The 15,941-nt window shown below is 40.3% G+C and overlaps 1 protein-coding gene across 1 annotated transcript; it reads left to right on the top strand.

Moving 5' to 3' along the window:
* The first annotated feature begins 10,553 nt into the window (after positions 1 to 10,553).
* LOC122551985 (secreted phosphoprotein 24-like) lies at positions 10,554 to 13,544 on the top strand. The gene is made up of 7 exons (XM_043694548.1): positions 10,554 to 10,693; positions 10,839 to 10,942; positions 11,127 to 11,255; positions 11,594 to 11,725; positions 12,230 to 12,269; positions 13,124 to 13,168; positions 13,291 to 13,544. The coding sequence occupies exons 1-7, from the start codon at positions 10,642 to 10,644 to the stop codon at positions 13,302 to 13,304; spliced, it is 516 nt and encodes a 171-aa protein (XP_043550483.1). The 5' UTR covers positions 10,554 to 10,641; the 3' UTR covers positions 13,305 to 13,544.
* Positions 13,545 to 15,941: the final 2,397 nt, after the last annotated feature.

The raw sequence follows: 15,941 nt of genomic DNA, 5'->3' as shown, positions 1-15,941 counted from the left end.
GAGCTTTTCTCAGCAATTACTTGGGAAAACAGCTTCTCTGCTGATCCAGACAAGCAGGAGCACAACCTCTGACAGCACAACACTAAACCTTGTGTCCACCTAGTGTTGCTCTGTGACATCCTGAGGGCAACCAACAAAGGCTTTACTTTGGATAGCTCCAGGCTTTCCAATGAGTGAAGAGCTGTTTATGAGGGTTCTGTGAATATCCACCTCAGAAAACTGTGAAGGAGTTGCCCTGGAAATTGAAGATTCCACTGGGCAACTCGTTGACACCTGGAACCTTTGGCTGTCTTCGTATAAAGTGGAGAATTCTGAGGGGTTCCAATGAAATTAAGCAAGTTAGCTACTCAGGGAAAGTTACTTACTCCAAACTAACTATTCAACTGACCATATATTTAATTCACATAAACCCCAATTACACCATCCCAGATAACGTACAGCACTCAAATGTGACTACCCTTCAGCCATGTTGGACCAGGCACCACTTCCCGCATTCTGGAACTGTCCCCCACCTTCACCACCTGAGAGATGCCTGGGCCCTTCACTCCTTCACCACCCTATCCCCTGACACCTTTGCAGCTGACGCGCCACTTACCTGGCATCCCATCTCCCTACCCTCTTGGCACCCTAACCTCACACTTATCTGATGTAGTTACCAGCTGACAGCAACAATCAAAGTGGCTATCTATGACTCTAAAGCTTTCAGTTCCAGAATACGACAGCGGACGTGATAAGAGAATGGGTGTGCGTGGTTTGCCTTTCTCTGACAACTCTGCACTATGAGAGGAACAAAAACAGAAGTTGCTGGAAAAGCTCAACAGGTCTGGCAGCATCTGTGAAGAAAGGTCCGAGTTAACATTTCAGGTCCGGTGACCTTTCCTCAAAAACCTTTTCCAGCAACTTTTGTTTTCATTCCTCATTTACAGCATCCACAGTTCTTTTGGTTTTATTCTGCAATCTGAGAGAACTGTCAAAATGGAAGCATGACTCCATATTTCTGAAAGATCTCTCATCAAAATCTCCTGTCAGAAATTCAGAACTCTCTCCTTCGATAAAAATGAAGTGAGATTGCTTGGAAAATTGAGCTTGCAGTCTCTGGCTCCTGACAGTCTTAAGTAATTATACCTAACTAATCAATGTAGTTTGTACCTATGGTGGTCATGTGATAAACTACATTGTTATCAAAGACAAATGCCTCTTCTTGTTAAGATTCACCAGGACAGCACCTGAACCACCCAGATCTCAATATGGGAAGGTCTCTAAGATACATAATACATACTTTAACTCCCAAATTGAAAATCCTGGCCATAATTTCAGTAATAGGAAATGTCACAAAACTGGTCAATATGATTACAAGGAAGGAATCCAATACACAACATTTTATTTTGTTAAAAATTTAAAAACTTGGTAATTGGCAAATGAACTTCAGTATGTTTGAGTGTGAGGTATCACATTTTGAAAAAAAAAAATGAGCAGGTCAAGTGCTCCTCGGAAAATTGCAGCTTGTGAATCAGTTGGGGGTGCGGTTGTGCTGATGGTAGTTTGATGGGTTTCTGGATAGATGCAACAATCACTAAAAAAGGATGATGAAAGTTGATAAGGACACAAAAAGATGCAAATAAAGCACTGGGCTCATTGTTTGGAGCAATAGAATTGTGTAACAGTGAAGTTACGTTAAACGTGTATCAGTAGTAGTGAGAACATACCTGGTGCAATGTGCATAGTTCTGATGTCCATATTACAAAAACAATGTCAAATCACGTAGAAGTCTGGAAAATTATTCACCAGATTGAATACAGAGTAATCGAATCACGCCAGCCAGATATCCGAAGTTAATCTAGTTTCATTTGCCAGCATTTGGCCATATCTCTCAAAATCTTTCCTATTCATGTACCCATCTAGATATTCCTTAAACATTGCAATTGTACCAGCCTCAAACACTTCCTCTGTCAGCTCACTCCATACATTCACCACCCTCTGCATGAAAATGTTGCCCCTTAGCTCCCTTTTAAATCTTTCCCCTCTCACCCTATGTCCTCTAGTTTTGGACTCCCCTACCCTGGGGAAAAGACCTTGGCTATTCACCCTATCCATGCCCCTTCTGAGTTTATAAACTTCTATAAGGTCACCGCCTCAGCCTCCGACAATCTAGGGAAGATAGCTTCAGCCTATTTAGCCACTCCATATTGCTCAAACATCCAACCCTGCAGAATGTAATTATACCAGAACTGAATGGTTAAACCTATTAGGAAATACTGAAAAGACTGGAAACCAACTGAAAGCGGAGAACCTTAAAATCATGAAAATGTTTGGAGAAGATATTTCCTCTTGTGGGTGAGAACAAAACTATAGATCATAAGTATAAGATAGGCGATAATAAATCTGTTAGGAAGAAACACTATTACCCAGAACATAATAAGTACATGTAACCAGCTACCACAAGAAGTACTTAGGGTGAATTCCATAATTATGTACAAGAAGAAACCACATAAGTACATGCGGGGAACTAAATGACAGGATATGCTGATGTGAAGAGAGACATATGGACCAATAGGGCAGAGTGGTCTGTTTCTACTGTAAGTAGTTTGAAACTCTTTGTTAACCACTAGGGGGAAGTGATGTCCTTGTTAATTACCACTAGACTGTTAATCCAGAGACTGTGTAGTAGTCAGATTAGGAATAGGTAGTATAGCTCATTGAAGCAGTTTTTCAATAATGTAGACGTAGGATTAGAGCCTGATTTATCTCTGAATGCCAGGTATTGTAGAATTTTATCTTAATATGTTAAAAACTTAATTATAAATAAATTCCAAGCCTGAACATAGTTCTTGATCTTGCTTTCTCCACAACCCATCTGTACTGAACCCAAATTTATTGATGTGGAATAAAACCACACTATAAAACATGGTGCAGTGATTCCCTTGTTTGGACAATTATGGCAGCTGTGAAGATTGAAGCAAACCTGATGCCATTCAGAGAAGGGAAAAAGGGTGGCATGGTGGCTCAGTGGTTAGCACTGCTGCCTCACAGTGCCAGGGACCCGGGTTCCATTCCCACCTCAGGCGACTGTCTGTCTGGAGTTTGCACATTCTCCCCGTGTCTGCGCAGGTTTCCTCTGGGTGCTCTGGTTTCCTCCCACAATCCAAAGATGTGCAGGTTAGGTGAATTAGCTGTGCTAAATTGCCCATAGTGTTAGGTATTTTAGTCAGAGGTAAATGTAGGGGAATATGTCTGGGTGGCTTGCTCTTCGGAGAGTTGGTGTGGACTTGTTAGGCCGAAGGGGCTGCTTCCATATTGTAGGAAATCTAATCTAAACTCAATGATAACTGTGTTTTTAAAAAGTCATTAGTGCAGCTTTAAGACCAGCGAGCAACTTGAAAATCAACAGAGTAGAGCAGCTGCTGTGATGGAACACTCTGTAAGAGAAATCCCGTGCAGGCAAATTACTTACAATGGTAAGTCTGAATACTAGCCTTTTTTATAGCCAGTAATAGGTGAAACAAACTGTTTAGAAGCAGTGACAGCAGTACAAAATTTGACTAGAAATTAAGTTGATAACTCTGGACTGAATACCCACTGAAAGAGCAAAGAACAGCAAATGCTGGAGATCTGAACCAAACCAAACCAGAATTGTTGAATAAACCTAGCAGGTTTGATAGCATCTATGATGAGACCAGAGTTAACATTTCACATGCTGTGACCCTTCTGCAAAACCTTTATCACTTTAAAAGATCTCTGCTACAAATGCAAATTTTATTCTGCAACTAAGAAGTTTTGGCAACCTTATACAGCAAATTGAAATATAGAAAAAGAGTACTAAACATAGTGTTGAAATCAGTGCAAACGTATTTCCAAAGCAGAAAAAAAAACTGTTTAAAATTATATCAAGGCATCTTTTATATAGTCAAAAATCACTGAGTCTTTATTGATTGAAACCATTTTGAGAAAGTTTCTACCCATAGATCTTTTGGAAATTCTTCACCATCTTGGAAAAGGAATATTTTCATTCATTTCTCTGAAGACATCATATTGATACAAAAGCCATAAATGAAAACTGTACTTTACATTGAAACAGAATTTCAAACAACAGAAACTTTAACAATTTTCAGTTTTAGTACTGCATTGACAATATTTATAAAGATTCAACAACAACTTCAATCTGCTAATTTACATGACAACAAAAATGAGTATTATACAAGCTCATAATAATCCAAAAATCATCGTTCCATCAATAAAATAATCAGCAATTTCAAATTCACCTGTACCAATCTTTATAACATTAAAAAAATCAAGCTCTCAGATCTATTTCATAGATCCATGCATTGACAAATGTGGAAAGCCTATTTCCTAAACTTTTGGATGATATTGAATCAATTTAGCACACAGCATGACTAAATAGGAAAAGCATCAGATCATGTGTCACAGAAACAACAGATTGATGACAAATGAATTACTTTTGACATCCTTTTGACAGGTTTTGGTCAATATTTCATTTAAAGAACAAATAAGATACTGCTGAGATCATGCTTCAATAGCAGGTAACAATAGCCAGGAGAGTCTGTAGATAACTTCATAATGATGTGTATATATTAGTGAATAATGCAACATAGAAACTTACAGCAAGAGCCTTTCTGTGGCAGAATCATCATTGTTCTCTCAGATAAATCAGTCATTGAACTTCTTCAATCAAAAGAGGGTCTAACTCCAGAAAAAACAATCCAAACTGCAATGGACGCAGAGTCTAGAAAAACGTTCAAGCAAAATTATACATTACAAGTTCCATTTAGCACAAAACATTCATGTAATACAACATAGTGTGTTGGCTATTCAAGTACAATAGAACATTCAGCCAGAGGAGAATACATTTCCACAAAATCCTAAGCAATCGACTGCTACAACGTCTTACCACAGCTTTAGTTCCAAAACTTCACATCAATGAGAAAAATATGCAGCCGTACACTAGCAATATACCCGTTATAGGAAAAGAGGTTACTTCTTAAAGATGTGCTACATTATGAAGAACATAGCAAGCATCAAATCAATTAGTTCCCAGGTCAACATGTACATTCATGTCTAGGAACAGAAGCTCGAAGAACACATCAGCACTGGAAGGAGACAGCTTTTTTTTAATGCGACAAACAACTACCTATGAACAAACAATATCACTCTTTTCTTGGAGGGCAAAGTTTCTTTCAGTGTACGCCCTGGATTTAGGTTAAATTTGCCACTGTCATAATAGGTCATAGAGTTGCTCTCTCATTAGAGAGAGATGACTCCTGGTGATTTAACCTGAGAGTCGCCATTCTTCAGGCAAGGGGAGAGGTTGAAGATGAGACTCCTGCAAGGTATCATCAGCCAGTGCTGGAATGGAAGCCAGACTGTTGGCTTTACTTCACATTGCAAACCAACCATCCAGCCAACTGAGCTAACTCATCCTGTTTAAGAGAAAGTGGCACTATTAAAATTCATGTTCTTTGATTTTTGTTTAATTGAAAATCTTTTGTTCAAACCATGAGCATTGTGGTTCATTATTTTCATAACGACCTGAGTTTTCAGATTCTGAAAAAGAACTGAAGACATTGCTGTCCTCTACCAAGATCATGCAAGACTGTTTTGCAGAAGAGCACGGAAACTGTCCGAGTGTCTAGACCTCAGTCCATATCACAAAAATTGCTAATGATCTAGTATAATTACACTGCTGTTTGTAGGAGTTTGCTATGAGCAAATTTTGTGCATGTTTCCTACAACAGAGACTACATTTTGAAAGAAGTATTTTGTCGAAACTTTGTGAAAAATCCGATGCATATATAACCTTTTTCTTTCTTTGAATTGTCAGTTTTAACTTGGGTTGAAGCCCCATTTAAACAAGTGCATTCCAATCATCATCTACTCACTGAGGAAACATCTGATGTTTGATCACTGATCGTCTTTAACTGACCCAAATTAAGAAGGAAGCCAACCTTTACGTAGCCCTTTCACAACCTCGGGTTGTCACAAAGCCAATTGCAATTTTTTTTTGAAGTGGGGTCATTGTTGATATGTAGGGAAGCATGCTAGCCAATATACACACAGCATGATCCCACAAACAGCACTGACTAGATGACCACAAAATCAATTATCTTGGCTGATGGATAAATATTGACCAGCAATGCATGTTTATCCTCTCCCAAGTCTTTTGCAGCTGCCCCTCCCCTCACAAAACCTGCCAATGGGCCCACCTCCTGAAGCCCGGAAGCAGGAAACCTCAACCACAACGTTCTCCACTGTCAACAAATCCCTGGTCCAAAACAAGCTCCTGATGTTATTTCTACACATGTGGAACTGAATAGCCTCTGCTGTCATGGATAGATTGCTGTGATCTCTCAATAGCTTCTTTTAAGGTTCTGCTTTGTTGCGTTAAGCCAGTTGGAGCTGGTTGGGATCAGATTCATGAAAATGAAGGGCAGACTCATCCCCACCCTGACAGTTCGACTAACACACCAGAGCAGCTAGGGTTGCAATGGAACAGGATGTAGAACTGGACTGAGAACATCATCAATACAGCCAGAGTCTGAAGCACATTGACTACCCTTGACAGAACCTCACGTACATGCACAAAAGTTCAGAAAAAGTTACAATCCACAGTAACCTCCTCGGTAAAATGAACATGACCTCATGGAAATCACAGGCCAAGACCCTAAGAACCTCTGCCCTTCATGCACATCGTCACGTACCCATCTGCAGAATTCTGGGTCATAGAATGCTCACACAAACTTTTCAGTATGCAGCTCAACTCAAAAAAGAGCATCATCATAGGTATTCTTGAAACTACCTCCTCCTTGCTCCCCAGACCAGGGTAAACATCTCCACACCCACTCATGTCAGCAGGGCACTTATAACAGGCAAGCAACTGGAGAAGGTTTACTGAAACCCATGTTTCCCCTTATTCAATGCCCTCCTGAATCCACCAGTAGTACACCTTCCCTCACACCATTCCATATGGCTCAACCCACCCCTCCAAGCTGAGATTTTGTAGCATGACTGGAAGGGGATAGCACATTCTCATCAGAGACTACACCACCCGAGTTGATCTCCCACTGCAAGAGTAGGTCCTTTTAACTCATATAAGGACTGTTCAAGGCCTCTGTGCAGCCATTCAACACCATGGGATTTACCAAGACCATCCAGGCTGCTGTGGTGCAGTTTACCCATTTACTCACATTGTGGAAGAACATCTACTGACTAAACCTGAAGGGAAGCTAAAAAAAATGTTTGGCACAGCAATTATGTGCTGCATGGATAGATCGACAGACAGATTGATCTAATATAAGAATAGAGTAACAGAGGAAAAGGAGTGATAAGTTCCAGTCTATTGTTTCCATTTGGTTATATAATGTGGACATTGGGGACAGTGCCATCATTTATTGCCCATTCATAATTGCCCTGGAGAAGGTGGCAGTGGTGTCCTTTCTTGAGCTACAACAGTCATTGTAGTCTAGGTAGACCAATGGGGCTGGTGGCAGAGGGGTTCCAGGATTTTGTACCCACAACAGTCATAACATTGTTCCAAGTCAGGATGGTGTGTGGCTTAGAGGGGATTTTGGAGGTGGTGGTGTTCCCATGTATGTGTTGTCCTTGTCATTCAAGGTGGTAGTGGCTATGGCGTTGGAAGGTGCTGTCAGAAGAGCCTGAGAGAATTACTCCAGTCCATCTTGTAGATGATGAACATAGCTGTTACTGTGTAACCGTGGTGAAGGAAGTGAATTTTGATTTTGGTGAATGGGGTGCTAATCAACTGGACTGATTTGTCCTGGGTGGTGTCAATTCCTTTTGAATGTTGCTGGAGCTGCATTCATTAAAGCAAGTGGGTAATGTTTCATCACATTCCGAACTCACATTTTGTAGATTGTAGAATATCATTGGGAAGCCGGGAGGTGAGTTACTCGCTACAGAATTACCAGCCTCTGATCTGTTCACAGTAATCACAGTATTTATATGGCTATTTCAGTTTACTTCTGGACAATGGAAACCCCCAGGAAATTGACAGTGGCAATTCAGCTATAGTAATGCCACTGAACATCAAGGGAAATGGTTAGTTTCTCCCTTGTTGAACTTGTCATGAATGCTGCTTGCCAATTTTCAGACCAATGGATGTCCAGTTCTTACTGCCAATGGGTACACAATATCTGAGGAGTCACGAATGGTGCTGAACATTGTGCAATCATCAACGAACATACACACCTCTGACCTTATGATGGAAGGAAGGTCATTGATGAAGCAGCTGAAAATGGATGGGCTGTGGATACTACTCTGAGGAACTTCTGAATAGATGCCCTGGAGCAGAGATGACTGACTCTAGATTAGAGTGGTGCTGGAAAAGCACATCAGTTCAGGCAGTATCCGAGGAGCAAGAAAATCGACGTTTCAGGTAAAAGCCATTCATCGGGAATAGAGGCAGAGAGCCTTCAGGGTGGAGAGATCCACTCTGCAGGCACTTTGCCTCTATTCCTGATGAAGGGCTTTTGCCCGAAACATCGATTTTTCCTGCTCCTCGGATGCTGCCTGAACTGCTGTGCTTTTCCAGCAACACTCTCATCTAGAATCTGGTTTCCAGCATTTGCAGTCCTTGTTTTTACCTGGCAAAGATGACTGACATCCAGCAACCACAGTCATCTTCCTTTGTGCCATGTCTGCCAGTTAAGAGTTTACCAACTATTCCCATTGGCTCCTCCGGCTGCTTGATGCCACTCTTTCAACAGGAACATGTTGGTGTTTGCACCGCGCTTGAATCTTTATTCACTTCCATCTCTGTCAGCATATCCTTCTATTTTAGCTTTTGAAATCAAACCAAGCATTCAAATTGTCTCTAGCTTCCGTAAGAGAAGCTTACAGGGCTTGAAGCTGACAGAACTGCATTTCTACTTGAAGCAGGATACCTGTCAATCAAAGGAAAGGAAACCAGGGGCCTAATGATGATCAGTAACCGCTCCACAACAGTACTCTACTCTACCAGGTGAGCTATCAGGAAATGGGCAAGGATTTCCATATATGTGTAAAATCAAGGCTTTTTCTTTTTAACAAGTAGTTTAAATCACAGCACAAAATATGACAGCAATGGAAAATATGCTATTTCCTTGCATTTTTAATGCATTATAGCTGATATTTGTAAAATTCCTGTAATCCCTGACAATAATTGCACAAGGCAGGTCAACTAAAGGAAGAACTTACTTTTGCAGGAGAAATCCTTATGATGGATTTTTGCACTAAAAGCATTTATATTACATTGCACCGTTTAATTGTGACATTCCAACGTATCCAACCATTTAATACTTATCCGGCTGAATGTTTTTGAGTCACCATTAGGCTTTCACCTTTGGTCACAAACTCATGAAGGAACACCATGTTTTCAGGGCTTTCAATATCTATGACAGTATTTGATAATTATTTGTCAAATGGAACTAAAAGTTTCCTGTGGCCCTCACAGGAAGAGACTGCGTGCCTTTTATTTTACATTCGAGGGTGTCCCAACCGACCAAAAGGCCACAGTGTGGAGTCAAGAAAACTATTCTTCCACCAAAAAAGCCTAAACTTAGTATTTCACAACATGATTACCATCTACATTTGGAGATGACAATCTGTTTCTCGATTTCCAGGTAGTGTGTGACCTCTTTATTCCTTTGAACAAAATGTAAAATTCCGCATAGAAACCAATCTTTAAAAATATTTATAAAATTAACAAACTGATCTATGGGAACCTATCATTCTCTGTGACATTGGTGAGGAAATTGTCCTGATTACTATCATACACTGTCAGGACATCAAAGCATTAGAATTCCATCTTCCTGAAGTAGCTGGGTGAGTCTTCTGCATGCAATTTCAGCCTAAGTGAGTGCCATCTATTGCAAGATACAGCGTTACAAGCTATTTACCGACTACAATTTTCATTAACATAAAATGAAAATCAGTCTCTGTAGATCTCTGTTCACTACAGGGAAGGGAGTGTGAATTTCTACAAATTTGTCTTTTTTGTTTGATTCCCAGGATTTGGGCATTACTGGAAAGATCAACATTTCGAATTACCTTGAGAGGATAGCAGTGAGTTGCATTCATGCCCTTTCAATGGGAAGTAAAGTGCCAATCACATTGCTGTGGGTCAGAAGTCACATGTAGGTCAGAGAACTAGATCTCTATCTCAAAAGAACTTGAGTGAACCTGAAGGATTTGTAGACAATATAATTGTTTCAATACATATACCAATGAATCAAACATAAAAGTTCCCAGATGCTATAGTGAGATTTGATCTCTTGAACTAGGACTATTCGACAAAATGCTTAGATTATTATTTCAGGAATATAACTTTATAACCATTTGTCACATCTTCTCACTGTGACAAGGACAGGAGCCTTGAAAAATTTCTGAACTAACCCATTGCCAGCAAACCTAAACACGGTGACGATACTGGGAGGAAGCTCTGCCCATGTTACAGCCACTTGGCAGCAGCTTCCCCTGCCCAGGACCAAACTGAGTAAATATGAGTCAGTGTTTGATTGTGGTGGAGGCACAGGATATAAAGACTGAACGCAGCAAGGAAAGGGCAGAGCAAGAGAGAGAAGCAGCTCCTTTACTCTGAGAAAGCAGCCAGCTGATCACACAAGAGGCAGAATGAAAGCCTTCCTCCTCACCATTGCTGCAGTGCAGATTGTCCACTGCTCAGGTAGGTCCCAGAGAGAGTGACTCTTCATCAAGCAACGAGTTATTGCCATTGAGGTTCACTCCCTCAGATATCACCGAGGTGGAAAAATAATTTGTTGAACAATTATGGAATGTTTTGTACAACTTATCCTTTTCTCTATCGACAGGAATACCAAGGCCTAAGGATGCTTTGAGAGTGTCTGTTATAAAACTGAACCAAATCACCGAGACCAGCAATCTGTGTGGGATAACCAGGAGAAGGGTGAAGGATGTAAGTGTGGCCTGGTCTCAATCTTTTTCACTCTCTAAACTCTACAAGAATATTAGAGTGTAGTTCCACACAGCTTATTAAACAGAAGCAGAATGTTATATTACATTTAAGCTGTGGGTGAATCAGCTCAGAGTAAGAGCACCAGACACAGTCAGACACTCATGAACTGTTTTCCTCTCATTAGATTTACCGCACAGGGAAATTGTCATACAATGTGGATTTAACATTCTCTGTGAAAGAAACCGTCTGCTCCAAGAATTCTGGACTGGAATTTGATGATCCCAGCTGCTATTTCCGCACCAAAAAGCCTGCAGTAAGTTCTCAATTACATTGTCACATCCAAACCATCATGTTAATATCACAGAAAGGATCTTATGTCATAGGAAGGACGATGTGGCCTGAATTAGAGATCATGTTTATCGATATATCATATAGAAAGAGTGATGCATATTGATAGAAAAGACTGTATGACTTGGTTTATGTCATAGAGAGGGCTATTTTTACTGACTACATGGTAGAAAGCGTTGTGCATTCTAGTTGAGATACAATAAAAAGTAGAATGTGTAATGAATTATGTTATGAAAACTCCCTCAGTGATTGCCAAAGCTATTGTGATCAATAACTTTAATACTCTCCCATTGCATTTGACAGACGAAAGGATTTTGCAAGAGCCATGTTGAATATTTTGCGGATGAGGTTGTTGACGTTGACGTGGAGTGTCGGGGGTTGAAGACGTTTGACAGCAGAAGTGGATCCTTCGAGTCCAGTGAAAACAGTATCGAGGTAACCTCACCATTAAACTCACCAGGGCAATGGGATCTCTGACTTTGCATTTTATCCCAGACTCAGATTTGTCCGACTCAAAGTTGTATTTCAAATCTTCAAACTCTTCCTTCGGCGATCCCTTGTTGCAGTGGAACAAAGATCAGAGCCGCTCCTGGCTATAAGTCTGCGCAGAAATATTATTACTGCTTGTTGCTCTTCAAGGAAATAATTAGTCTTTATTATCTAAGGTTAACATAACACTGTCCATTTTATTACATTAATACTTTGACCAATGACCATACTGTACCAGGACTGCACTCATGTTTGTTCCACCATGAACTGTCCATATATCTGGTGAAGCTTTCGCCATTCCACACTGAAACATTGCACCGCATCACAGAAAGCTAACAATTTAAAATCTCATTATTTAATCTTTTTTTGGGTTATTGATTTAGTGGTGATGCTAAAACTAGTGCTTCATCAAATCTACTCCAGGACTAAAACATTTCTATTTAAATTCAGGTGAAAGCCAGAAAAACCTCTCGTCCAAAAGTCTACAAACGTAAGTACATATCTGGATTTTCACCAGAACATTATTGTCGACAATAAATTGGATTTCTCTGTTTAGTGTGGAGCCTGTCACAGTACTGTGTGGTGTTTTTATTGAATTTAGTATCACCCAGATTCAGTAGGGGGAAGGAAGACAAACACATGAATCTTGCTGAATCTTCTCCAGTGCTAGTCAAAGGATTTTGAGAGAAGCCTAAGTAGAGATGCTTATGCTTTCTCGTGAATATCATTTCACACTAGAACAATGTAATGGAATCAACTTTTAGATGTTCAAGATTTATCAGATATTTATTGCAGTGCAAAGTTAAAACAATGCAGATTCTGAAAGTAAGTGCTGGCAAATCCCAGCAGCTCTGGCAGGGGCTGTGGCGAAAGAAATAGAAATGCTATGTTAAGTCCAGCATGGCTTTTGAAGAAGAGTCATACTATCCTTGAAGCGTTAAATCTGTTTCTTTTTCCAAAGATGCTGCCAGACCTGCTGAGGTTCTCCAGCACTTCCTGTTTTTCAATAGTTCCTGTGTTCTTGAGAGTATGCAGCAAATGTAAACTGATCAACAATCTAATTCCCCATTAGTGTATCCACCAATACCACAGTACCACTGTTCCAAAACTGGATTGATTATCACTGCGCTGGAGAGTGAGAGATACTTGATGAGGAGTTGTCCACTCCAGTACTGAGTGTCTGAATTCCAACTTCAAAATTGAAGGAGCTAACATTGCATCGTCATTTTAAACGTCACAATATAGAATTATGTTATTCAGAGAAGGGTCTAATAGATTAGAAAAATAACAAAATGATTCATTGATTCCTGGCATTAAATCAATAATCTGATTTTTTTAATACAGGTGTCAAGCAAATCAAAAGACTGGTCACTGCGGGAGGTTTCAAACGTGAGTATAAAACTGCGATTTTCTACCAAAGAATTGTCTCTCGTTCATGATCATCTATAACAATAAAACATTGAACACAGTCTATCGGAATATGATCGTTGTCTTCATTCTGCTCATTCCAGGAATGCTGTGGTGATTCAGGATCTCGACACTAACCAGCAAGGAAACTTCTGTAAAGCCAAGCTTGGTGTTAACACAAGACCTCACTCCAATTAAACAAGATGTTATCAATTGTACTTTACTTGTTCATATATAAACCTGGACTTCCTGATTGTATATTTCACTGTAATTGGAAGATTCTATAGTTTGTAAATGTTTGACCTTTTGGTGTGTATTGTCTTGTACTCTGTGGACCATATTAAAATTTTAAAGAGAATATTTCCTGATGTTTCTCTAAAAGTTGTTTGTTATTTTGCTGTTTGGGTGGGAGTCCAGAGAGACCGTGCTGAAAACAACCTGTCACACACTGTGACCACATTCTTCACGTCAACTGCTAGCTGTTGGGGAACTGGAACTTCACAGTTTTAAATCCCGACTTGGGAGTTGGTTAATTAACAACGTAGCAAAATCTTATTAAAGTGGAGCTATCATTCCTGGATGATGACATTAGAGTGTTTCATATACCATCTGCGGAAAATGTGCTTTTGGTGTCAATTCTTGCAGCATGTGATAGTTGTGAATTCTGAGTTATTGGAAATGAGTTAAGAAGGTGCATTTGATTTTAACAAAGCCCAGTTTGTAAGAGACACCAGTCTCAGAGTCAAAGTAATCATTTGAAAACTTTTACACCAAGCAGTAAATTCTCAGTTGGCCACAGGCCAAAAGAGAATTTCTGTCTTCAACTTGCCAACACAGTGCTGGCCCTTCAAGATCCTACATTTTTTTGGCTGTTTTCTCCTTCGTTCTCAATGCATTCCACTGGTTTGTTTTTCCCTTCAGATTAGATTAGATTACTTACAGTGTGGAAACAGACCCTTCAGCCCAACAAGTCCACACCGCCCCGCCGAAGCGCAACCCACCCATACCCCTACATTTACCCCTTACCTAACGTTACGGGCAATTTAGCATGGCCAATTCACCTGACCTGCACATCTTTGGACTGTGGGAGGAAACCGGAGCACCCGGAGGAAACCCACGCAGACACGGGGAGAACGTGCAAACTCCACACAGTCTGTCGCCAGAGGCGGGAATTGAACCCGGGTCTCTGGCGCTGCGAGGCAGCAGTGCTAACCACTGTGCCACCGTGCCGCCTTCAGGAGCAGTTTCTATTGGTGGACATGATTTCATTTATTACTCAGTTTGCATTTTCCAGAATCCACACTCTGTAAATGTGACCAGAGGGTCCAGTATGAGAAACATTAACCTACCCAGAAATTACTGCCGCACATGACTGCCAGAACTCTGGCTGATGTGCAAATTGTCTGTCGCCATTCTACATGGGAATCAGTTCATTCAGGACAGTTGTCTCTCTTGCCTTTATTTAACAAGTCTGAGATAATCTTTCAACCCCAATGCAAGTGACACCTGCCTTTGCGAGCATAAACCTCTAAGTTACTTTCTTCCATACCAGCCCAATGATCAAATATTGAGAAAATTTGACCATCGTCTCAGAGGAAAGGGCATTGACGATGTTTGAAGTTGACTATGACTAATATTGTCATCAGAAGCTACTCCTGAAACTTGAATGGGACTTGCTCCAGGTGAATTTTATATTTGAGTGCTGTATCTTGTCATTGTTCATGTAAATTTCAGTCAATTAGTACCAAGACATGTAAATAAGAGTTACAGTTCCACCTTACTGTCATTAGTAAAGTTAGCGAAGTGTCACATCTTACATGGTATATCTAGAAGAGGGGGAATGATATCTGTCAAAGCAGTACAAGCTGCTCTATTCTCTAATGTTAACGTGTGTGTTGGCATCAAGTATTAACCTGCTCTGTAGCTCAGGACAGGTTTCAGCTCAGGCTGGGCAATGCTCCAATACCCAGATGTTTTGTACATAAGCTCACACACTGATTTATTAGGAGCAAAGCATTGTTTGTAAGAATGACCCTTTAATGCTGACCACAAGGAAAATATACAGCAGAGGCCAAAGCCCTGCAAGACAATCACTTTAAGACCTGAGTTTTGCCCTGTGATGATGACAGCAAACATCAAATATAGAATATTTTTGACACCCCGAGAAACCCAACAACTGAATAGTGGCTTGCATCTCATTCTCTAGCATCTTCAACCTATCCTGAGTGACCCTTCTCCATCAGAATGAATTTGTCTTTTTATTCTTCCACATAAATCACGGTTTGATGTCAATTAGACTCTTGATGATAAAGTCATAGAGTCAGACAGCACAGAAACAGACCCTTCACTCCAACTCATCCAAGTTTTCTAAGCTAAGATAATCCCACCTGCATGTATTCTCCCTATAATGTACTAAACCTTTACTATCCATGTAGTTGTCCAACTATCTTCTAAATTTTGCAAGTGCATGTGCATCAATCACTTCCTCTGGCAGTTTATTCCACATACAAACCACCCTCTGCCTGAAAAAGTGACCCGCATGCCTCATTTAAATCTTTCTTCTGTTGCCCTAAAAATATATCCTCTAGTTTTGAACTCTCCACCCTAGAGAAAAGACCTTTGCTATTCACGTTATCTATGCCCCTCATAATTTTATAAACCTCTATAAGGTCACCCCTCAATCTCCTATGCTCCAATGTAAAATGTCCCAGCCTATCCAACCTCTCCTTATATCTCACATCCTTCATTCCCAGGA

This window comes from Chiloscyllium plagiosum, chromosome 7 (assembly GCF_004010195.1).
Source record: "Chiloscyllium plagiosum isolate BGI_BamShark_2017 chromosome 7, ASM401019v2, whole genome shotgun sequence".
Taxonomy (NCBI): Eukaryota; Metazoa; Chordata; class Chondrichthyes; order Orectolobiformes; family Hemiscylliidae; genus Chiloscyllium; species Chiloscyllium plagiosum.
Note: the sequence above shows the minus strand (reverse complement) of the source record. Positions and strands in the feature narration are given on the sequence as shown.